Below are 23,407 nucleotides of genomic sequence, written 5' to 3'. Positions count from 1 at the left end.
ATGTCAATTGTAATACCAAAATTACATTGGTGCTTATCGTCTTTCAATGGAAAAGATCATTTTAATTGAAGTTAGCTCTTTAGCACTTTAACATTAGCTTCCTCTAAATACTGTGTTGTGTAATACAATAGTCTAAGTGCTTTGGGTTTGGGAGAACTAACTTTTCCCACCAATGGGACAAAGCTTCACTTTCTACCAGGACGAAATTAAATATTCATTTATCTGCATGTATTTATTTTCTGATTGCCTTAAAATTCTTTTAGCCAGTAATTGACTCTTGATCATTAGTTTATATGTTTATGTCACCTTAGCCACAGTCATGAAAATATGTGAGAATATCTATGATGTTTGACTTATTAAACACCGTAAAGGTGAGCTAAACACGTACAGTTCTCCTTATTAGTGTGAGGTTTCTTGATAAAAGCCAAAAATCCTATTGTACGGTAACCTTTCTGCAAAAAGTGCTACTTCAGTTATTTCAGCCTTGAGCTATATTTCCAAGAACACGGAAATATAGCTCTACACTGCAAAAACACAAAATCTTAGCAAGTCTTGTTTTTTGTGTAAATATCTTTAGCACACTTGAAATAAGACAAAACAAACTTACAGGTAACTCTACAGGAACGAATCTTTGACTTACAACAAGCTCCTATATCTTCCTGAAAAGTTACCTTGTTGTCTTATTTCAAGTGTGCTAAGGTATACTATTTGCACCAAAAACTAGTCCAAAAACACTTTCTAGGTTTTTGTGTTTTTGCAGTGTAGTAAGAAAATTAAAGGCTTTATGAACAGCTAAGCTTAATTTAGTGTAAAGAAAGGTGTTGATGAAGATCCTGTGCTGATAAAGGATTGTAATAATCACATCACTCTGGAGCATTGTTTGGTTCGACCCATCCCATTCCCTGGTAAAAGTCTCCTGTCAGCCATGAGGGAGGTGCAAAATCGGATCTTAACCCATTTTCCCCCCGTCTGTCTCTCCTCCTCAGGATGAAACATGAAACCTGGGCCACTTCAGTGGAGTCTGTCCCATGGGCTCCCACTTCTTCCAGCGCCAAACACCACCGCTCTGCAGAGCCCAGATCCCATTCGGCATTTTTCACCTCCAAACTGAGACCTTGGCAGAACACTGCTTTTTAAAAACAAATCATTTCGTCAGCTGACATTGGATGTTTTTCTCGGATGTGCGGGAAGGGGGTGAAAAAAATGCAATTCTTCTGCATCTGAGAAAAAGCATCTCTCCATCTGAGACTGTCACTGGACTGGCCGTGGTTATGCACTGAGCTTTAAGCTGAAAGACTTTTCTTTTCCACTAGCCAAACCTTCCGTAAGAGCACTTGCGGAGAGAAAAACCATAACTTTTTTTGTGTTCCTGCAAAAGACTAAGGAGTAAAAGTTTGGAGAACTGTTCTGAACATGCGTCCGGTTCTGGTTCTGGTCGGATTATTTCTGCTCTCTTCTCCATCAGCAAGAGGGGAGCCAGAGCTGCTGGAGGAGGAAGAGGAGGAGGAGGAGGAGAGCTCCTGTCACGGCGCCTTTGACCTGTACTTTGTACTCGATAAGTAAGTGGAACCGATTCGGCTGGTCATTTGAAAGGCACTAAAAACTAAGAGAAAAGCAGAATGTTGTTGGAATTCAGCAACAAAGCAGCACAAGTTTACCAAAAAAAGTTCATGTTAGAACATTGAAAGCGTTCGTCTTACATCCAAACATAAAATAACACTGATGACTGTTAGAAAGTTATGTTTTAAACCATGTTTAAAGCTAATCTGCCATTTGTGTTGGTTGGTTGGTAAGCATCTGCAGCCTCAAGCAATGACGCTGGTAAACTGAATGGAGTTTTGCTGACGAAGCGAAAAGCAGCAGCAATGACGTGAGAGCCACAAAATCGGTCTGTATGGAGGGCCAAACGTGCTAGAAGGAAAATGCCTAATTCATCAAATATGTTATCAATTACACAATATAAGAAATATATGTTTCATTTACAAAAAGCACTTGCAATTGTTTTGCCATTTAATTTTTAATTTCACAAAGACGTGCTGCTGTACATGTCATATTTAGTTCATCTGTCAGTCAGTTGGGCTAACACAGCTCTGGTCAACATGATTGGTCGGAGGTTGAGTTGCTAGGCAGGCTAACCAATCACATGTTGAAGACAAATTGATAGGTCACAGTGATCATAATACATTTTAATTTAAGCTCTTGTTCTTGTTTGACTGATTTATTTGATAAGTAGTAATGACACTTAATTAATATCTATTTATTTGAAAAACTATTGTGAGATATCTAAGTAATTATGCAAACAGAAATATGTCTACTGAATTGTGGCACTTTTGGCCTTCCATAGTCCACCTCTTCAACTCCACTGACATAAACTATCAGGTCACATCATTCCCAAAAAAAAAGCAAACCCTCAAATATGTTGTGGTTTTTTTTCCCTAAAGGTAGCGATTCGTCTTACCTCAGTGACCCCGTCACTGACCACTCTTTTCTTTTCCGTGCTGTACGCCCACATAGGAAAAATGCTGTGGCTAGGTGACATCTCAGCACTGGACTTCCGCAGCTGGAGAGAATATAAATACAAGAGACACTTCTGGAGTGCTCGCTGTTTTCCGTGTGTCTGGTTTCCGTCATTTTATACCAACCGTACAACCTCTTTTCCATTCAGATTAGTGACTGAAATAAAGAACAACTGAGATGAACCACATCCACCTAAAATATACTCTAATTAGGCCACACCAAAGTAATAACTTTTGACCCACATTGTTCAGTGTAATAGCTTACCATGTCTATTACTGATCAACTATAATGTGACTGGAAGAAATGAAAAGTGAAAAAATAGGGGTGTAATGAGTTCATGCTATGAGATCTTGTGATATTTAGACTCCACAATGTTTCTTAAAGCTAAGACTTGCAGGTTGTTATCTAATTGCTCTTCATAGTACTTTTTCTGAATAATTAAATTACATTTATTGTAATGATCCTCTGATTTGAAGGGGGAAATTTTTCATAAACCTCTCCTAGAGACTTTTCTTTCAATCAGAAGGGAGTTGATATTTAGTTTGATCTAACACGCTGCCATACCAATGACTCAACGTTGGTGGGGATTTATTAGCTCTGTTAGCTAACACAGCTAAGTTTGCAAACAAGCTAGCTAACAGTTCATATGGCTGTTTTCTAGCCATATTAACAGTCTAGTAGCCTCCACATTACACCCGACAACTGCAGAAGGATTTTCTGCCTTGCTTCAAAATATCATAATGAAAATGTAAAAAGGTTTTCTCTGCATATGGACACCAGCCTTTCTCAACTGGTGGGTCTTTGATCGGTCAAAAAAGGCAAGAAAAATAATCTATTGTGTTTCCTCTATCCACTCTTCTTGCTGTAAGAGACAAAGCCATGTATGAGTGTTGATGCCAATCGCTTCTAATCACAGAAGACTTGCGAAGTTTGTTTGCACATGCTCAGTGAGTATGGTAAAACTTTGGCACGACGTAGAATATTAGCTACTATTCTCCAGAGAAACAAAAGGATGATGACTGGATGAACTGGAAATGCTCACATTGATGGGCAACATTCAGAGTCAGCTGCTGGGGTCGTCATGTGACTGCACGCTAAAATTTGCTGCTGCTCTGCGATGAACGAGTATCCTTCCGTTCTAAACTCCTTGTTGCATTCAGCGCTAGCCGTCTCTGCGAGAGTGGCTGCTCTGCTCTGGTTCAGCTGAAGATGAAACACAGAAACAGACTGAACACAGAGTCTGACATCAGAGCTGCTTTTTCTACTGCAACTCCACACTACGAAGGTCTCAAGAGGAGCAAAACATGCTCAGTTCTCAGATTATCTCCAGAACTTAACACTTATATATGTTGTATTTAGCATGAAAACAGGAGGCAGTGATTTATTAAGAGTCCGAATGTAAAATACTCTGAAAAATGTTATTGCCTGGATTGTAGCTTGTCAACAAGGGGTCATGTTGGGAACCAGTTGAGAACCACTGCTTTATCCCATGTATTAACCAGGACTTCCCATGACAAATCCAATTTTCTACACCCACCATTACACCACACATTGGGTGTTGTGGAACAACGTCTCCTTCAAACTACATCAGGATGCAGCTATGTACAAAGATGATCTTGCCAGGACAGCAGGAAACTACTGCCACATCCATGGTGCCCCACAGGGCATCAGGAGCAGCACAAAAAGTTACAACGACGCACAGCAGTTAAGACTCTGCTGCACTGACAGGTGTGGAGTGGCTGCCCTGGTGGAGAAGAAACGAGGCCAGACACCCAACCGGCTTGTCAAACTTGGTAGTATCCATTTGGATTGTGGGAAATGAAGGAATTTTTCCTGAGAAATGTATGCAATTTGTACACTCAACTGTGAAATCTTGGGACATGGGACAGTGTGCGCTGAGTCCATGCGGCTCGCAGAATATGCACAGTACGCCAGCGTATGTGGAAAACTACAGAAGACTTTAAACCAGTAGTCTCAAACTGCAGTCCCTGTGAGCCAGGGTCCTGCAACTTTTAGATGTGTCCCTTGTCCTACATGCTTGAAATAAATGGCAAAACCGTCGCACTAGCATGCAGCCCAGCTCTACAGAGCTCTGTTAATGAGCTAATACTGGAGCCAGGTGTGTTGAAGCAGAGAGAGAAACATCTAAAAGTTGCAGGACAGCGACCCTCAGGACTGGAGTATGAGACCACTGCTTTACACTTAGTTCTGGACTCAAAGTCTAGAACCAAAGAAAACAGTTGACAATTTGTGGCAAGATTTGAAAGCTGATGTTCACTGGAGCCCTCCATCCAGTCAGAGGTGGAGTGATTTTGCATAAACAAAGTGGGCAAAAATGCCTCCAGACGGGGCAAAGCTGGTAAAGATTTACCCAAAAGACTTGCAGCTGTAACTCCAGTAAGGGAGGGGGTGAGGGTCAAATATGAAAACACGCCACATTTTTCAAATTTTGACTTGGAGAACTTATTTATGTTTTAAAGTTTATTCTGCTTAATCTTTTTGCTATTACTTTGAACATTTAGGTCACAGTGGACTCCTCTGCAGCAATATGTTTTCAACCACCAGATTATTTAAATCATATTCCTATGTTGGCCCTTCCTTTTTTTTTTCTTCTAATTTACAATACTGGAGCAAAGCCAGAGGGGAGGAGACAAACAAGAGCACACAGGAAGCAACAATGTTTATGGAAAATCTGGTCTTCATTTAGAGAGCAACATGTTGCACGCAGGACCTCCTAAGGCCCCGATTTTGGTTCCCCGTTGTAAAATGGAAAACAATAAGCTTCACACAGCTTAGCATGCCGGGGATATTTACAGCCGCTCAACTCACCGGCTTTGTGTAAAGCACATTTTCAAAAGAGTTTAATCCATACAATCGGTCCTAGTGCCCCAGTGAACCTGTAGAAACAAACAAAATAAAATAAAATAGAACTGCTCCACAGATGTGCAGGACTGTGTTCGGTGTGTGTCTGCGAGGTAAACACTGACATATGCAGCAAATAAGAAAACAGAATCCTTCCTTATTGTGAGACGCTATAATTAGGAGTCGTGTTTTGGTGGCCACTCTGATGGGGACGATGACTAAACAGACATCATTTGTGGACTTCAAAGGTGGGAAGCTCATTGGAAACATGTCTCTGTCTTCTGGAGGAGTTGACCTTCCGGACAGTCTGAGTCAGTTTATAGGACACAGACAGACGTGGGTTGCTTTCTGTTTGTCTATCAGATAAAATGTCAACATTGAAGACTGTGCTTGTGTCGTGTCAAAATGTGGAAATGCTCAACAGAGAAATGAACACTGCATGTACGGGGACGGGGACTTCTTTAAATGCTTTTATATGCTAACATCTGTTTTTCATGGCTCTTCAACCTGATGGTCTTTAAGCTCATTTGCAGTTTTACCCTCAAAGTTGCACTCATTAACGTGGTTATTCCTAATTAGCGCCAAGACTAAGAAAAACATGCCACTGAGGGTGTGGGCAGTGCTGCGGAAAAGGTGGATTTTTGCAAAGAGGAGCAGTCGTCGAAAGAGAAGAAAAGGACCAGGGGATCGTGTTGAGGGAAGGTATTGATGCTGTGACCCAGAAAGAGTTCTCCAGATGTATTTACTGCAAACTTGGGATGATGAAGTCATGTCATGGCTCTGGCATTCGGGGCTGGGCTTGTTGAGATGCATGGCTGGCTGGCTGGCTGACTGGCTGGCTGGCGTGCGAAGGGCACAGTGGTGGCCAATGGCCGTACGGCTGACTGGGTGGAACTGAGTCATTGGGGAGTAGGTTTGGAAAGTGCCAGTCTTATTAGTGAGGAATTAGGTCATTATTTCGTGCTTTGGTTTTTAGCTTTGCAGAAATATGAGATCTTTAACATTAGGTTTCGGACTGTGGTCAATGGTAGGAAACATGTCGAAGATTTGTCTTTCGGCAATTAACAGAAAGCTAACAGCTTGTTTGGGGAGCATACCACATGACGCTTGTGGCTGGGACTGCATTCCCAAATCCTGATGCTGCCATCCCCATGTTTCACCACGGGGCAGGTATGCTCAGGGTGCTGTCCAGCGTTCCGGCCCCCACATACTTCATATTTCACTCTACAGCAGACTACCTCATACACGGTGTTGCGCCGTAGACGGTGGCTACGAGCTGATAAGGGTGAGAGTCGGCTCAAACAGTTGCAAGGACAAGTAGCATCCAGGCTCTCCCTCTTTGTGTGGCACAAAGAATGGTGTGTGGTGGCTGTCATGGCACCCAACCGTCTCATCAAACCTGCTAGTATTCATGCAGGTTGTGGGAAATGAAGGAATTTATCACAATACATTCACGAAATTGGTATGTGTGACAATGAAGACTTAACCGTTCACGGACATAATTGTGTCTTAGTAATTCCTTTTGTTTTGTACTTACTGTTGATGCTGATTGTATTTAGTGATAAAATTTGTGTAGTTAAGTCATTTTAACCTTGGACTGTACAACCTTTGTTTTTTACCAAGACAATTACTCATTGTCCAGGTTCAACAGATGAAAAATAGCCTTTTGGCTAATTCTGGCACATTTAGAGAAATGCTAATTCATGTGCATTATCCTCCCGAATGTATTCAATTTCAATTTCAGAATGTGCACAGTATGGGCGAGTATGTGGAAGCCTTTAGTTTTCCACTGTACACAGTGTCATAAGTTTACATGAAAGCCAAGCCAGTCATTACTTTCAGCAATGGCTTTCTTCATGCCACTCGCCTGATGAGGTCATTTCTGTGGAATACCAGACCAATAGCGGTCCTGTCCACTGGTTCTCCTACCTGAGCTGTGGACCTCTGGAGACCCTCCAGAGTTACCTTTAGTCTGTAGCTGCTTCTCTCTGTTCAGTCAGGCTAGGTGGACGGCCATGTCTTGTTTGGCTTACAGTCATTTCATTCTGTTGGATTAAGTAGTACTCTGTAAGATGTTAGGGAACTTGGGATAATTCACTGACAGTAAAAGTGATCTACTCCAGCTCTGGGCCGAATAAAGGTGAGCATTTGGCCCCGCACTCATAAACAGACCAGGGCCAGGGTCTTGTTTTCCAAAAGTGCATAACCGACGTGGCTCTGGATTGCTGATCTGGAACAGGTGTTATAGAAATACTTTTGGCCCAGATGTGGCACAGACATGCAATTCATATTTCATTTTTTAGGCTAATTTGGCCCAGACTGGACCGGATCAGAGTCTAAATGTTTTTTGCACGTGTCAGGCGGCTCATGAGCCTCCTCTGACTGTTATGTGGATCTGGTGACTTGTGAACGGATTTGGCTAAGATCTGGATGCTGTCTGGAGCTAATAATCATATTACATATTAGGTGACTTATGAAAGCCAATGGTGGCCCTGAATTTTACTTTGGGGTATCAATATAAAGTACAAATGACTGTCCCATATTTTAGATTATTCTGAGAAGCATTTATCACGTCAGCACAATACTGACGTGAAAAGGGTCAGTATTGTGCGTTTTCCAGGCATATTCAGCATAATCAAGTAACTATGTTACCTTCAGTTGTTATAAAAATGTATATTTCAAATATGCCTGAAAATAAATGTAATATTGTAATTGTAATTGTAATATAACTCCTTAATATTGGGCCTATGTCTCTTTAAAAACTCTTGATCTTTCTTAAACTCCACCTTCAGGAAGTCATCACAACATGGCTCCTCTATTGACCCTTTAATGATGTTTTTATCACCATTGCACTAAGAAGCAGCTCATATAATGAGTTCAGCAGATGAGCAGTTCCACCAGGTGTTTGCTAATTACTGCTGGCTAGTCTGAAGGAGCTGAGTGGGGGAGTCGCAGGGGAGAGCTGCTCTGTGAGGTGGAAACTTGGAAACTGCAGCTCTGAGGAGAAGCTTTGTCTTAAAGGCGGGGCTAGGTCCACCCAGGTGTTCTGCACAACTGAATGGTTTCCATGGAGATTAAAGGATTTCTCAAACATGCATGAAGGAATCAAAGCAACACTCCAGGTATGTTTTGATGAAGGAATCACGTTATAGCATGACGTAAAGCTCAAAAAAGTTGACTTTAAATAATCTTTAATTCCACTTCACACTATGGTCATCTGTTTGCTGGTCCAAAATCCCAGTAAAAAAACAACAGTTTGCTGTTTTAATGTGAGAAACTGTAAACCTTAACAATACATCTGCATATGGACACTATGATGTAACTGATTTAGTATGACTGGGTCAGAGTTTGCTGTTTTGTAAGGCCCAGATGTCCGGAAGAGCGGTTTTGGGTCTGTTCCTGGAAAATACTAACATCCACCTACGCTCACCTAAAGCTAACCTCAGGCTGATTTGGTGCTGCTGAATAAGCGCATCTCAGAAAACGCTTCATATTAAAAAAAAAAAAAAAAAGAAAAGTTTTCATCAGTTCGAGTCTTTTATAAACTTCTCATACACTCCTATTTCCTTTGTCTCGACTAGTTTTACTGAGGCATTCACATTCTAAGTATAGACTTTCCTTAGTGCAGCCACAAACTAACTCACTGATGTGACTTTGAGTCATGCTGCCTGAATCCAGCCGAGTCAGCGGAAAACCTAGAGTGCAGCTGCAGCCTGTAAATACTTTGGACTTGTCTGAAAACGCTCAGGAACGACAGCTTCCAGAAAGCTGCTGTTGTGTTTACAGCAGGAAGTCACCGCTGGTCAGATATCATGTTTCAGTCTTTTAAAGGCTTCGAGAAACAAGAAAATTCATTAAAAAAGAAAGTCTTGTATTTAATGCAAAATGTCTGCTTCCCTTACGCATGCAGAGCATCACAGAGCACACATTCAGGCCTGGGAACGACTGGCCCTATAAAGAGCCATTGAAGCTCAACTGCAAAGCCTCTAACAACTTGCACCCAGCAGTTTTCACCCAGCAATTTTTCTTGGTTTCGGGAGGGATGCCCGGTATTAGCTTAGCAATCATGTCCTAAACGCTTTGATTTGTGCAACTGCTGTAAACGTTGGTTAGCGGTTCGAAAATGAATCCATTTGCCCATTGGCTGCAGCCTGGGGTGGTGTGAGTAAGAAGCCCAACTACCGTGGCAGACTGCCGTCTCGGAGGAGGTGGGGTGTGTTTTCTTTTTGACGCCTTCACCCGTGAGAATGGCACCGAGGGCTGAGATTTCATAGCAGGGGGAGAATTTTCTCACATGCAGTCTGGGAGGGCAGAGCCTGCTCCAGTTGGGAGAAACTAACTAAGTGTTGGACAATTTCTTTCCAACCACCAGTTGCCCTTGATGAGGTAGTTAAAGTAATTTCCCAAATCACTGAGCTTTAGGGAAAATGACACGTCTTTTTGAGAGTCGGCACAGTTACAGTCAGAACCAAGCAATCAGGACTGAAATCTGGGTGTGGTGATGGACTCTGACCACGTAAAGACAGTTACAAAGTCAGTCTTCTGTCACCTGAAGAACATTTCCAGGATTACAGGACTAAAAGTACTAATATCGCAGCAAGATCTGGAGAAATTCATCCATTTCTTTGTGTTTAGCCGCATTGATCTTTAGCTGCCTTAAAAACAAAAAAACAAAACAAAAAAAAAAACCAGTTATCAACAGATCTGTATATCGGTGTATAAGTGTGAGTGCAAATGGGTGAATGTGACTGTAGCATAAAGCGCTTTGAGTCGTCAAAATGATTGGAAAAGTGCTACATAAGTTCAGTCCATTTACCATAATATACATTAAAGACTCGTTGTTTCAACATGTCCTGGTTCTGGCTCTGGTTCTGCTCTGTATCCCCAGAACCAAACATGGAGGAGCAGCGTTCAACTTCTATGCACCACAAATCTGGAACAAACTCACAGAAAACTGCAAAACAGCTGAAACACTGAGTTCCTTTAAATCAATATTCACCTGTTAAGAGCTGCTTTTGATTAGTAGCAAGAGGAACATTGATCAGCATGACTGATGTGTATTTGTTTGATGAGTTTGATGATGGCATTTGGCATTTCCTGTTGGCACTAGACCATCATATAAAAAATGAAAATATGACCAATCAACCAACACATGGCTTTCCATGTAAACTGACAGACCAGATAGGGAAAGCATTCATGAGAAAATTAGCCAAGAAAGTCGTGTTTCGCCTCATATCCTGTTGTTGTACGTTGCCAAGTTAAAACCGTTTTAGCAATATAATCTAGACAGACTGTAAACCACATGCTTTAGCTTTCCTGTCTTAACTCCCGTTGCTATCTCGTGCTCCCAATCATTCCACTGGATCAACATCTGACCCCTCTCTAAAACACACATTGTGTGAATCATTTTCTGCCGGTTCAGCAATCCTAATCTCACCCAATCAGCAGAAAAAAAAGATGTATTTGAAATGATTGGATGTGTTTTTTTCACTGAGTCTTTGTAGACAGAAAAGGAGACGTGTGGATGATCCGTCCCTCTCCTTCAGTCAGTCTGTTCAGCATCACTGACCGGTTCTCCTGCGTAATGCCTCCCTTTTGATGCCACGGCGGCTTGGAAATCGCTGAATCGCACATATACATTATGCCGCACCAGAGGAATCTCAATAGATGCTAAAGCATATGATATGGGTTTTATCTGTTAAACTGAGCTTATGCAATATTTGATGATTGATTTGTTCTAAACTGACTGTTGAAAACAAGAAAAAAAATCATCATCAAAATGCCGTCAGATTCCTACAAAGTATGACTAAAACGAATGAAATTCATTTTCACAATTTTCTCTTCATCTTTTCTTAACACCTTGTAATGTCCTTATATTCTCCTTTTAAACCGTCTCAGGAAAAATGACAAGCACTGCAAAAGAAATACCCAAATATACAGATTTATTAAAACAAATAAATCTATCAAAGGACTGAACACCTTTTATCAATATTGAAGAATTATTGACTTAAAACAAGTTCCCATGTTTTCCTAAAATGTTACTTTTATCTGAGCTTTGTCTTATTTCAACTGGCCTGAGATATTTGCACTAGAAACTAGGTAAAAAAAAATAATACTTGGTGAGATTTTGTGTTTTTTAGCTGTTAGAAGAATGACTCAACTGGGTTTTACAAACAGAAGCTAACATTTACAGTCTTCCTCATTTCCGCTCTTGGGATTACAGCCAATCAGTAGGAAGAAAAACAATTACTCCTGAAACAGCTGCTTTGCTATTGCCAGTCAATAGTGGCAAAGTGCCAAGGAATATTTTAGTAATGCCCTACAAAAATAACTGGGAAAAAAACTCTGAAGTGTGTTGTTTTTACAACATGGTGTCAAGTTACAAAAACTAACTTATGTGTATTTAATCTTAAGTTTATGAGACATGAAGGGAAAGTTAGTTTGCACAACTTCAGAGTAAAAAAAAAGGGACGAGTAAAAAACTACAACAAAAAAAACCCCAGGGATAATCAGCACTCCAAAATATTCTGAAGATTTAATAAAGACAAAAACACGCTGTGCCTCGGCTACATGACATCATCAGCTTGTTACAATATGTCTAAGGGCTTTCAGCCAATCAGAGGCAAGCAGGGCAATCAGCCTAAAGAAGAGACATCTGAGAAACGAGCACAATCAGTGGCAAACAACAATAACATTCAACATTCAGCACAAATAAATCCATAAAATCACAAAAATTATATAAAGCTGTTCAACACTAACTCTTTGTGAAGTTCTTTAGAGTTTACTGTCTGTAAATGTTTGCTGTAACATGACAAAATGTAAAAAATAAAGGTTGAATGTGAATGATGATGCTGGAACATTTTCTATTTTTGTTAGTAAAACAACCTATTTAATCAGTTTTAATATTTAATTTTTCCTTTTTTTACATTTTGTTGAAACTCACTGTGTCGTGACAGTATGTTAAAAGGCAAATATGAAAAAAAAATATAGGTCTTCTGCCTTCTCCCAGTTCTAACTAGAAACAAACAATCAGAGACCAGAGGCGGGTCTTAGTACTGTCTTCCCTTTTCCTTCCTGATAGCAGAGCTTGTAGTGAATGCTAAGGCTAGCTAGCATAGCCACTGATGATGGTGGATAAATGGCTCTGCCGTAAATGTAAGTTGTTTCTCCAAACAGTAGCGCATTTAGCAGCGCATACTTCAGGTTGATTGACAGCGCTAAGCCCCTCCTCCTGGCTTTGACTGGTTGTTTTTGACCAAGAGGGTAGCATTTCTTCAGACGGCAGTCACGGCACAGGGAGGAGGTGGAGGAGTTGGATTCTTCTCACAGATTATCTGTATCACTGTCACAATATTTTAACAAATATGTGAAAAACATATTTTTTTAAATAAAAGTTACACATTGCAGCTTTAACCTTATCAGGGAGAAGTTAACTGAATCACTAGGAAGTGATTCTTGGCAGTGAGGAATCCCGATAAGCCAGCTGATTTAAAGCTAACATATATTTTTGGCGTACCAACTATCAGACTCCTCATCTCTCCCTTGATCTTCCCTTCTTTCCTTTTTTATTTCTTTTTGTTCAGCCCAAGTATTTCTAGACACGTGTTTTTCATTCTGCTCCTATCAAACACACTCTGTCGCCCCGTTTTCAGAGACCTGCTCCTGCATAACCTCACATTGCTCTCAGCTTGAGTTACTTTGTTGGCAAATTGGCCCACTGCTGATTCTTTAAACCTTTATTTTTTTTTCTTAATGCTTTGGGCCCACAAACCTTCAAAGCCACACAACGTCAGGTCGGATCATTAAAATTAGATCAAGAGATCTTAGCGGGAACTTAATGGGTTTTTCTCAAGACTCGCAAAACACAAGGAGCCACTTCCTTTCGCCCCCCGACGTTGTTTGGACAGGTGAGCGAAACTGCAAGCTAAGCCTCTGTCTCCACCTCAGACAGCCGGGCCGCTCCAACGCAAACAGCGGTGCAGTTAAAAGATAAGCAGAAGAAAACCAAAAGAGCAAGTCCTCAGCTTCGCCTCGTGTTGCGTTAATACTCAGAGCTGATCCCTAACTCCTCTCTCAGATGTTGTCCACAGCTGATTTGCTCCTCTTTTTTTTCTTTCCGCTCTCCTCTGTTGCTATGATGGAACAAACGGCACAAGATGTTTGCGCCTGCTGTTATACTTCAGCTTCCTCGTGTCTGCGTCTGCAAGTCCTTTTGTGAATGTTTCTGTTTACGCTGCACATTTTGCTGAACTAAACCTGCTCTTTTACCCCCATGTTTTTTTTGTTTTTTTTATCATTATTTTTTGCTAAGCTTGTAAAGTCTTTGCTCAGTCAGCCTGATTGGAATGTAAGGCCTTGATGTGGGTGAGCAGCTCATGTAATCAGGAAAGAAAACATGAGATTTTTCTTTTGTGCTGATTAGCCTTTCTAACCATCTGATTAAATTGAAACTTGCATAAGGAGTACATGTTCTTCTAGGAAATCTTATATTTACGATGTTTAATTCCAGCCTGATGTCCAGCTCACTGCTTCTGGCTTCAAACTCTTATCTCCTTGTCTTCCTCTTTAAAGGTGAACATTCTGGTTAACAAAGTTTTATAGTTGTGACTTCATTACACAGCAATCCTAGCACTACAGACACAAACGCTGCTCTTGGAAAAAAAAACATCTGTAGAACTTTCTTAGCAAGCCTTAATGCAGTTCGTCAAAGTTGTATGTCAGGGTGACCGTTGCCACAGCCTCAATTTGACTTTATTTAAGAGGTAAAATCGATTTTAAGAAAATGTTTGTCGTTTTTGCTACCGTGAATCTTAGGAAGGTAAACTCACATGTGACTGTTGTAAAGGTGAAGTCACAAAGCTCCAGTTTAAGAACTTTTTTGTTCACTTTTGTGCAGACTTAATGTTTAATTTGAAAAGGAAGCAAAGTAAAAAACACATAAGGGAATTTGAAATAAAAAGTAACGTCATCTGCATAAAGAGAAACCAAATGTGAAGCAAATATGAATGCCCTGAATGTACTCACATCTTTGGAGGGATATTACAAGAGGTTCAATGACTAAAACAACCTAGCATGGTCCTAGTTTAGTCTGAAACATTCAGATGTTTTTAATTATTGGTGTAAAATAATCAAAATGGGATTAATGTAACTAACACAGTTCTATTCTTTCACAAGAACACACTCTGGCATGTCGTCTGAAAGTGTGTGAACAGTTTTACTTTCTAACAAAGCAGTTCTGCTTAGCTAAGCTTTGCTTAATGTGGTTACGTAAGCTACTCTCTACACAGCCTAACGCCTTCTTTTCTTTCACTCTTTGAATTTGGTCACTTTGTTTGTTTCACAACTCTTAATCTCTGCCTCGTTAGTTAGTTAACAGGTGGTCCGTTTGCTAGCACGCCTGAAGCCCCTTCCTGTAAGGCTCTCAGCTAATAAAACTGCTGCAAACTCACAGAGCTAGTCTGGACAGAGGAAATGTAGGCCGCCTCTCAGGGAGACATTTCGTAACAGTCCAGTTTTATAGAAGCTTTCCTGGGGAGACTAGCTCCTATTTACTCAGCCTTCAGGCGCCTTTTTGGTGATAAAGGGAGCCGCTAAATTAGACCCTAGATTTAACCACTTGCCTCTTTTTATGTGTAGCTGGCAGCTAATGTGGTTCACGCTAATTATGATGCTACACAATATTTCCTTGTGTACTTAAACAGCTAAAATTCAAAGTTGATACTGTTTCTTTTAAAGTTTAGTGACAGCTAGCTTACTTTTGTAGATGTTAGTTTTATGTTTTGTCAGTCATAGCTGCTAAATGTTTGATAAAATGTAATGACTAAGTCAAATTCATTTGTTGTTAGCTGTATTAATGCAAGTTGGAACTTTACTCCTGTACTGGAACTACTCTCATCAACAACCCCAAGTCGAAAAACAAGCAACTTCGCTAGTTGTTGTGCTAAGTGACGTGGCAAACTAATTGTAGTGATAAATCGACATCAAAGGTTTTTTCGTTTGTTTTATTTTTTATTTTTTATTTTTCAGCATTCAAAGACTAAAGGTACATTTTCACAAACAGGTTGTCTTGAACTATGTGTGGAAATGAGATACAATCAAATATTTCTGCAACCTTTGCTACGTTTTACAAACATGGCGACCATATTGGATTTGACATTGGGGTCGCTCTGTGACCTCCAACTTTCCGACATGCTTTGACAACTTGTACAAAGAAAAGGAAGCCATAACAATAGTTTGACTTAAAGTAAAATATTTGACTATTGTGTTTCTCCTTGCATATTTCCAGCTTGTTCTTTACACTGTGGATGTTTTGAGCCTCAGTTGCTCTTGGCCAGCCACGCTGTAATTTTCCTGTTTAAACACTTCGCCATATGGAGCTTAGTATGTCTGTTCGATGGCTTAAAGTGAACTATTTTTGTGGTTCCCAGTGCTGCTTTGGTAAGACACATCTTACAATAGTATGAGGTAGCTGTGGAGTATATGGAAGTTATCGCCTACGTAGAGATACAGAGAAAACTTTATGATGTTTCTCACATTCATTTGTGCTCTCCCGTTCTGCAGGTCTGGCAGTGTGATTGGCCACTGGAATGAAATCTTTGAATTCGTGAAGAACTTGGCAGAGAAGTTTAAAAGGTAAGAGATTCTTCACAAGCATGTCCGCGATCGCATAGTCTTGTTAAAGTAAGCCGGCAGAGAAGCATTAAACAGGGTTTAATCGGTGGGTGGCCAATGTGTAAAACTTCATTGTTGGTGTCCTGACAGCTTCTGACTTCCTGGTTAAAGAATCTATTGTTACAGGAAAACACACCTTACTAACTTGGTAAACAAAACTTTATACTTCCCACACCAGCAAATAAAAACAGACCAATTCAAACCAACGCCTCTTGTTGGTTTGGTTGCTTTCAGACACTGGAGGTTTTTGGGCCTTAAATACAATAAGCATTATTGGGTTTATATCCTAACATTTGTCTAAAGATTCTGTTCAACGAATTCAACTTGTTTTTGTTCAATAAATCATTTCATAAATTTAAATTCACACATTAAAAACAAGCCGTACAGATTTTGGGCTGTCTTTTTTTCTTTCTTTTTTTTTCCTGCTTTGTTTTTGCCAAATACTACCTCCTCGTTCCTCCTTGGCCGAAGGATCCATTTAGAGCAGAGATCTGTTCTTCCCCCAAAGTTTCATCTTTAAATAAACACGACGGAGAAGCACGAACAACAACAATCCTTTAGTTTGCCGTCTGTCATAAACAATACCGCGTCCACCTCAGAGGCTTGGAACCTATCAGCAAAACTTTCCCCAAACAGACTTCGTCTACAAATAAACACAAATTCACATGTTGAGATGCTGTGACATAGTTTTCATATCAAAACTAGGTCACTGCCTGTCACTGGGGGTTTGGTTCCTGCCCTCTGGTACAACTCTGTCCATGTTATCATTGTATTCCTGTATATTCAGAGTGACTTGCTCAATTATGCTCCTTAAAATTTTTCAGGTTTTGTCCCATTCCAACCGCAAATGTCAGACCACGCCTCATTTGTAAATAGAGCTTTTAATTTCAGTATAAATCCAGCAGTTCTTCAAAAACAGGTCTGTTTGAGGAAAGCAGCAAGAAAACACATGAATCTTTCTGTCTGTGACATCATACTCAGATTGTTGGCATGGTTTGTTCCACAGCTAACTGCTTTGTGTGTTTATATATTCTAACGTTTTGGGTTTTTTTCTCTTCCCTTCCCCGTTCCAGTCCCATGCTGAGGATGTCCTTCATAACATTCAGCTCCAGAGCGTCCACCATCATGAAGCTAACAGAAAACAGGTGATTTCACTTGCCTCTAACTTCACTGGTAATATTTTAATAGAAATTCATTTACTGGGATTAACTGTAACTGTTATATAAAAGCAATTAAAAGCAGACTGTGTTGTTATTCGTGTCCATCGCTGAGGACGTCGTTTCCTTTTTCACATGCTGGCACAATGTGAGGTTTTAATTAAAGATCTCTGAGATGTCAAAATACTAGAGGAGGAGCAGAAATCATGAATTTAGCCCTCCCTCTGATGGATAAACTAGGTCATTTATATTTTCTACACTGTTCTTTTTCCCCTACTACTTCCTCTACTTTAAATGTCAGCTCTACAACTTGAACTCATCAGAAAATCCCCTCTATTAAGCTGTAGGTCACCAAACGCAGATGACAGATTGATGGCAGATTTCACTCCCAAGCTCCGTCATTGTCCCCAGTTTGTGTGGACAGTTTGTGCCGATCCCTCGACCTTTTCAGTGTTTGCGGTGAACTCGTCCAGGTTGTTAAAACATCGAACCGCACAAAGAGGCTGAAGTAATATTATAGCTAGCCAGTGGTTAAACTTGCCAGTTAAAAATCATGCTGTATTTCCTCTACGGTAAAACTCCACAATCGGCTCCAAAATCACATCTGGTTCGTTTTTATGTGAGCCTTTAAAGTTCTATTTTATTTTTTTTTATGGAAAACATTTTTTTTCTACAAAGTTTGCTGCTAGTGAAGGTTAAAGCACTAAAGCTTTTACATGCTATTACATGTGGCACAGTGTGTAAAGTTACACACTCAAAATTTAAAAGATTTTTTTGTCTATCTTGCTAGGTGGTTGCTTTAACATTTAGCTAAATGTCTCAATAGGTGTAGTTAAATATTTAAGTAAACGTCTAAATTGTTAGACGAAGTTGTAACCATATATGTTGCAAACAAGTGACGGTGAAAACTACCTCAAAAACATCAGAAAATATTGCTGTAAAATTTTTTACAAAAACCTAATTTTCCAATTCTCTACCACATTTTATCAACCTAATATGCCAACTATGTTTTCTTAAAGAAGTCATTTAAGAATCAGCCTTTGCTTACAAAGTTCCACTATGACAAAAAATTAACATCAGTGCCATGTATATGCAGTAAATTAAGTTTTCAATTAATATCACATGGTCTACATTATTATTGCTACTGTGTGATACTTCTGGATGCTGCGATCTCTATCCAGCTCTCCTGATAGCAACAGATATTTCATTTCAAGCAGAGTTTCTGCCTAGCACTCATTAAAATTGAGTTAATATGCTAGCATTAGCTTAGCAGCAAGACTGTAAAAGCATTGAAATGACTTGTTGATGATTAATTGAAAGTTAGTCAACAACAAATTGAAAAAAAGTTGGAAAAATTACCTAAGTTTTTTTTCCAGACTGTAATAATATTATATTATTATACCTTAATATTGACTGATTGTGTCAGTATAAAGGTATAATAAATCTATTCTGTTTTCAGATTTAAAAAATGGTGTCCAAAATACAATTCTACTAGGCATCTGCTTGACAACGCTTCTTGTTTAAAAAATACTGGCTATGCAAAGCGGGGCCACAAGGATCTTTGTGGGAGCCACAGGAATACCTGATAAATACACTTAGATCATTTAACAAACCAATCATTTCCAAAATGAAATTTAAATGATTCCTAGTTGCAAAAGCAAGAAACTGCAGACAAAAAAACAGACAGAATATTTAACTATTTCACAGGAAAAGTATATGATTAACTCTGCGATTTGACCCCTGCTGTTTTTCTGCTCTATAGAGTGACCATCCAAAAGGGCCTGAATGCTCTGAGGAAAGAGAAACCTGGTGGGGATACTCTGATGGACCTGGGGCTGCAGAGTGTAAGCAGGCATTGTAACACACACATTAAAACACACAATAAGTAATTCCGGACAAATTAAAAGCTTTTTAGGACTGCCTGCTAAAATCTCCTCTAACAAAGAACATGTCTGTCTGCTTAAAGGCAAACGACCAGATACGCAAGGAAAACTTTGGTGAGTAGCTGACGTCTTCAGTGTCGTCATACATTTCTGCAGTTTACTTTGAATCTTAAAGTTATGGCTCTTTGCTCATATCTTTCAGGGACAGCCAGTGTGATCATCGCTCTGACAGATGGTGACCTGCAAGAGCAGCAGCTCTTCAATGCACAACAGCAGGTAAGAAATCCGTACTCTGTCTAATATACAACTATCTTCAATCAGGAACTACCACAAAGAGCTAACCTGGAGAGACGAGTTCTGTCCTCACATGACTTTTTGTCTGTACTCTTCCGACAGGCAGAGGAAGCCAGACGTCTGGGAGCGATCGTGTACTGTGTTGGTGTCAAAGACTTTAATGAAACACAGGTAAGGAAGTTGTAAGATGAGGCTCTCCTCTAAAGTGACTCTAATATAAAAAGAAAATTAGAATAGCAAGCAGTTGTGAAGGGGTCCAAGCCTCTCTTAGCAGTCCAAACCCAGGCACATTTCCCACAAACATGGTCTCAACCAGGTGGACTTGATACATCATTGGCCAAAACGAACCCATACCAGCCACTGAAGTGGCATAGGAACGGTTCAGTCAGCTTTATAGACTCAGCACTTCATAAATTGAAAAAGTAAAGTTCAATACAGATGAAGGTAGATTAAAATAAATTACTTGAGAAAGGTGTTTTTGGACTTGAGAGTTTTTCTGTTTTCCTGAGTTTTTCCTAACGGTGTCTTTGGATGCTTGAAAAAGCCTTTTATGGTGGGGTGCTTTTACTGCCTCCTACTTCTCAGCCAGCACTGAGCTAAGAAGTAGTTTCAACTAATAAGTCTTTCCACTGAGAACGGTAGCTACAATAATTAATTTACCATAGATTTGCAGCAGTTGCTTAAATAAAAAAGAAAAGGAAAATTTCCCAAATCTAATCAGATGTTCTAAGTTTAGTACAAGTTATATTTTTTGTGCCTCTAAATTAAAAAAAAACGTCATAACCACCAATCATTATGTAATACAGTATTGTTTCCAAATAAAAGCACAAATTCCAACAATAGGTGCAAATTTATTTCAATAGTTGAAAGAGACCCAGACAGCAATGGACTTTAGACCATAAATTTAGTTTTGATACAATAATTTATGGTTTTGAGGATATAGGTACAGTTGTTGCTATAGCTCCTTCTACTGACAAACAATAGTAAATCAGTGAGAAGATTTGTAGATACTGTATTGATGTTCGATTAACAAACCAGTGTAGGTTTGTTATAAATATTGATTTTCTGAGTGAGCGTCTGTTTTTGAAGGGTTTTTTTAAATACATATTTTCTTAAAAAGTAATTTTCTTCATTTGTTCATCACTTTCCTCTTTGCATGTTCTTTTTTGTCTTTCTCTCTCACCAACTCTAGCTGGCCACCATTGCGGACACCATAGAGCATGTGTTTCCTGTGCTAGGAGGGTTCCTTGCCCTTAGGGGTGTCATCGACTCGGTAACCTAACTCCTCTCTACTGTAAAAGCCTACTGTACATCCAACTGTGACACTGAGAATTCAGACATCTAGGGGGTGGGAGGTAAAAGAACAGTCAGTGGAGAAGATGAACACCTTAGGGTGTTCCTTGGTCACCCTAAGGAGTAGAGGAACAGTGTCTGAGGCGGTGAATCTTTTGGGATCCCTCAGAAAACACTGGAGCCTAATGTAGGTTGGCAACATCTTAAGGAGGTGATTTAGCTTTGACCACCACCCCCCACCCAGGGCTTTGGATATTTGAGACATGACAAATTTTGCTTTAGTGCCAAAACAGTTTTCAAGAGCTCTAAAAAAGCCATTAAATTTTGCAAGCACATTACAATTATTTTGTGTGTTCCTAAATCACTGCTGCCTTTACTTTTTCAGATTATCAAGAAATCCTGTATTGAAATATTGGCAGCAGAGCCGTCGAGTGTGTGTGCTGGAGGTGGGTAATTGGAAAAACACACTCTCAGAAAGGCATACACACAATAAATGGGTCTCTCTTGAGTTTATGAGACAAATGCCGTCATTGAATTCACCCATGAACTACGGTCATTTCAATAGGAAGCATTTTGGTTTGGCTTCCTTCTTTTATGACTATCCCAGACTGAAAAATGACCACATGCAGCCTGACGGGTCACTTACCGGAAATCTGCTTCGATGGGGGACTACAGCAGGAGTAACATCACTGGGTCACATTAAATGTAATGACTGTGAGAACAGCGCTGCAGTTACAGGAGATTAACTGGAGATGAAATGTACAGTAGACATCCTTCAGTGTAATACCATCGGAGAGAGCGTAAAACCATTATTGAAAAATAAGTCGGATAATAAATAGCTCAAATGAACAGATGAAAACCGGGGTTAATGATATGTGTAAGGGTAAAAGCAGAGGAGCTGTCTGATTTTTGCATCTGCTTCTGTTTTGTATTCCATGTAACAGGGAATTACCAAACCATTTAATAATTAGCTAAGGGAAATTTATTTTGTTTCCTTTCCCATGATGTTAGTTTCCTTTAACATTGTAATACTGGATCACATGTGATTTGTGCTTCTTCTCTAAGAAAACATGCTTTTTTTTCCTTGCCTCATTCATTCTGTTACTGTTTTTGTCCTTCCTCCTCCAATATGGTCATTAAAATATAAGAATATGCAAAGTTTCCCCCAGAAAACGTGCTAAGCCTGGAGGTTGGGCACTAGGGCAGTCATTCATCCAGTGGCCCGTCATGTTTTTGAGATAAAAAATGTTTAAAGTTGACAGGAAATTTGAAAATATCACTTGATAATTATGTGTTATTGAAAAACTGGAAGATTAATACCTGAACACCAACTATAAAACCTTAAAAAATATAAACATTTTAAAAAGACTTGAGTAAATATGCAGTGCTTAGCCTGGTGGGGGCACAAGTAAAGCCTGGTGGCCCGCCAGGCTTATAATACACTAGGGGAAACCCTGAGTATGTCTACATATTAGGGTAGTCACGATAGTAAAATTTCCAACATGACACTCGATGCAACTTGTTATATCGCATCAATCTTTTTACAAAGGGTTTTCTCTGACAAAGATGAAAGAAATATAACCAGTTAAGTATGACGACATTTTCAGTACTGTTATCTGGAAAAGCTAAAGTGGTTTTTAAAGAGTGAGGAATGTTGTATTCACACAGCTCATCCCCAGTTAAATAACATTGCAGATGTTTCTTTACTACAGTAGTTCTTACAATGCAAACAGCAGTCCACTTCAGAAAATGTTGTTCTTAAAATGTAAACAATGCTTTTTACAGTGTAAAACAAGGATTTGTTCCATGCTAATGTGTTCCACAGCAGCCCTGTTCAGATTGTGTGTTTCTGGTAACTTTGCATCATTTTGGTGGCCTATTACTGACAGCAGGGAAGGCTGCAGATGGTTCAGATTAGTTGCTACAATTGGATGGGTAGACCATTTGTTAACGTTTAGTCATTTTACTATCAGCCACATTAGCCTCTAGTTCCTTTACTACTGGATAAGAAGCAGGTATGTGGTTCATTAAGATTCTTTGCTATTTTCTATTCATACTTAAGCCATCTAGAAGCTGCTGTTTAAATAAATAAATGTTTTTTTACACCTTTAAAGTTGTAGATAGAGGAGTTTTACTTGCCTGTTTGAACCCCTCTCAAACATTAAAGCGTACCCATCGTCTTGTCCTGGTTGCCAGCAACGCGTTTGCTTTTGCCTCTTTCACTACAGAGGGCTCTCCTTGAAAAATGCTTGCCATGTTATTGGAGCTGATTCCCTGTGTTTTGTTTATTTGTGTCTACCTTAGTGAGTCATATATTGTGAAATCTTTCATATTATAAAAATGACAAACATGTTGTTTGTGCAACCAGAGACATTTCAAGTCGTGGTGAGAGGAAACGGATTCCTCCACGCAAGAAACATCGACCAGGTGCTCTGCAGCTTCAAAATCAACGATACCATCACAGTCAGTGAGTAGACCTGCTCTGGGCTTGTTGGCTTTTTTTTTTTATAAATAGAACAGTCAGTAATAAAGTTCAGCTGGTTTTCTACAATATATCTGTTCATTTCTATATCACTGAGTAGCAAAAGGTATAATACTGAAAATAAAATAGCTACATTGATCTACATTTACAAGATAACATTCTCATCTTTCAAAAAGATTCACATGAACACAGCGATGGTGTTCATGTCTTCTGAGATATTTAACTTTTGGTTAAATTATAACCACAGA

General features: G+C 39.6%; 1 protein-coding gene across 1 annotated transcript in view; it reads left to right on the top strand.

The window, feature by feature from the left end:
- The first annotated feature begins 978 nt into the window (after positions 1 to 978).
- Positions 979 to 23,407, top strand: part of antxr1c (ANTXR cell adhesion molecule 1c) — a 43,196-nt gene continuing 20,767 nt past the window's right edge. Inside the window, exons 1-10 of the mRNA XM_014997969.2 lie at positions 979 to 1,559; positions 15,940 to 16,011; positions 17,124 to 17,195; positions 18,970 to 19,051; positions 19,174 to 19,204; positions 19,293 to 19,366; positions 19,487 to 19,555; positions 20,577 to 20,657; positions 21,063 to 21,123; positions 23,046 to 23,144. Of these exons, the coding sequence (XP_014853455.2) occupies positions 1,414 to 1,559; positions 15,940 to 16,011; positions 17,124 to 17,195; positions 18,970 to 19,051; positions 19,174 to 19,204; positions 19,293 to 19,366; positions 19,487 to 19,555; positions 20,577 to 20,657; positions 21,063 to 21,123; positions 23,046 to 23,144 (787 nt within the window). The 5' untranslated portion in view covers positions 979 to 1,413. The remainder of the gene's footprint in view (positions 1,560 to 15,939; positions 16,012 to 17,123; positions 17,196 to 18,969; positions 19,052 to 19,173; positions 19,205 to 19,292; positions 19,367 to 19,486; positions 19,556 to 20,576; positions 20,658 to 21,062; positions 21,124 to 23,045; positions 23,145 to 23,407) is intronic.

Source organism: Poecilia mexicana, unplaced genomic scaffold, assembly GCF_051168715.1.
Source record: "Poecilia mexicana isolate PSO_F unplaced genomic scaffold, ASM5116871v1 scaffold_19, whole genome shotgun sequence".
NCBI classification, from domain to species: Eukaryota; Metazoa; Chordata; class Actinopteri; order Cyprinodontiformes; family Poeciliidae; genus Poecilia; species Poecilia mexicana.
The sequence above is the reverse complement of the archived record's forward strand: the minus strand, read 5'-3'. Positions and strand labels throughout refer to the sequence as shown.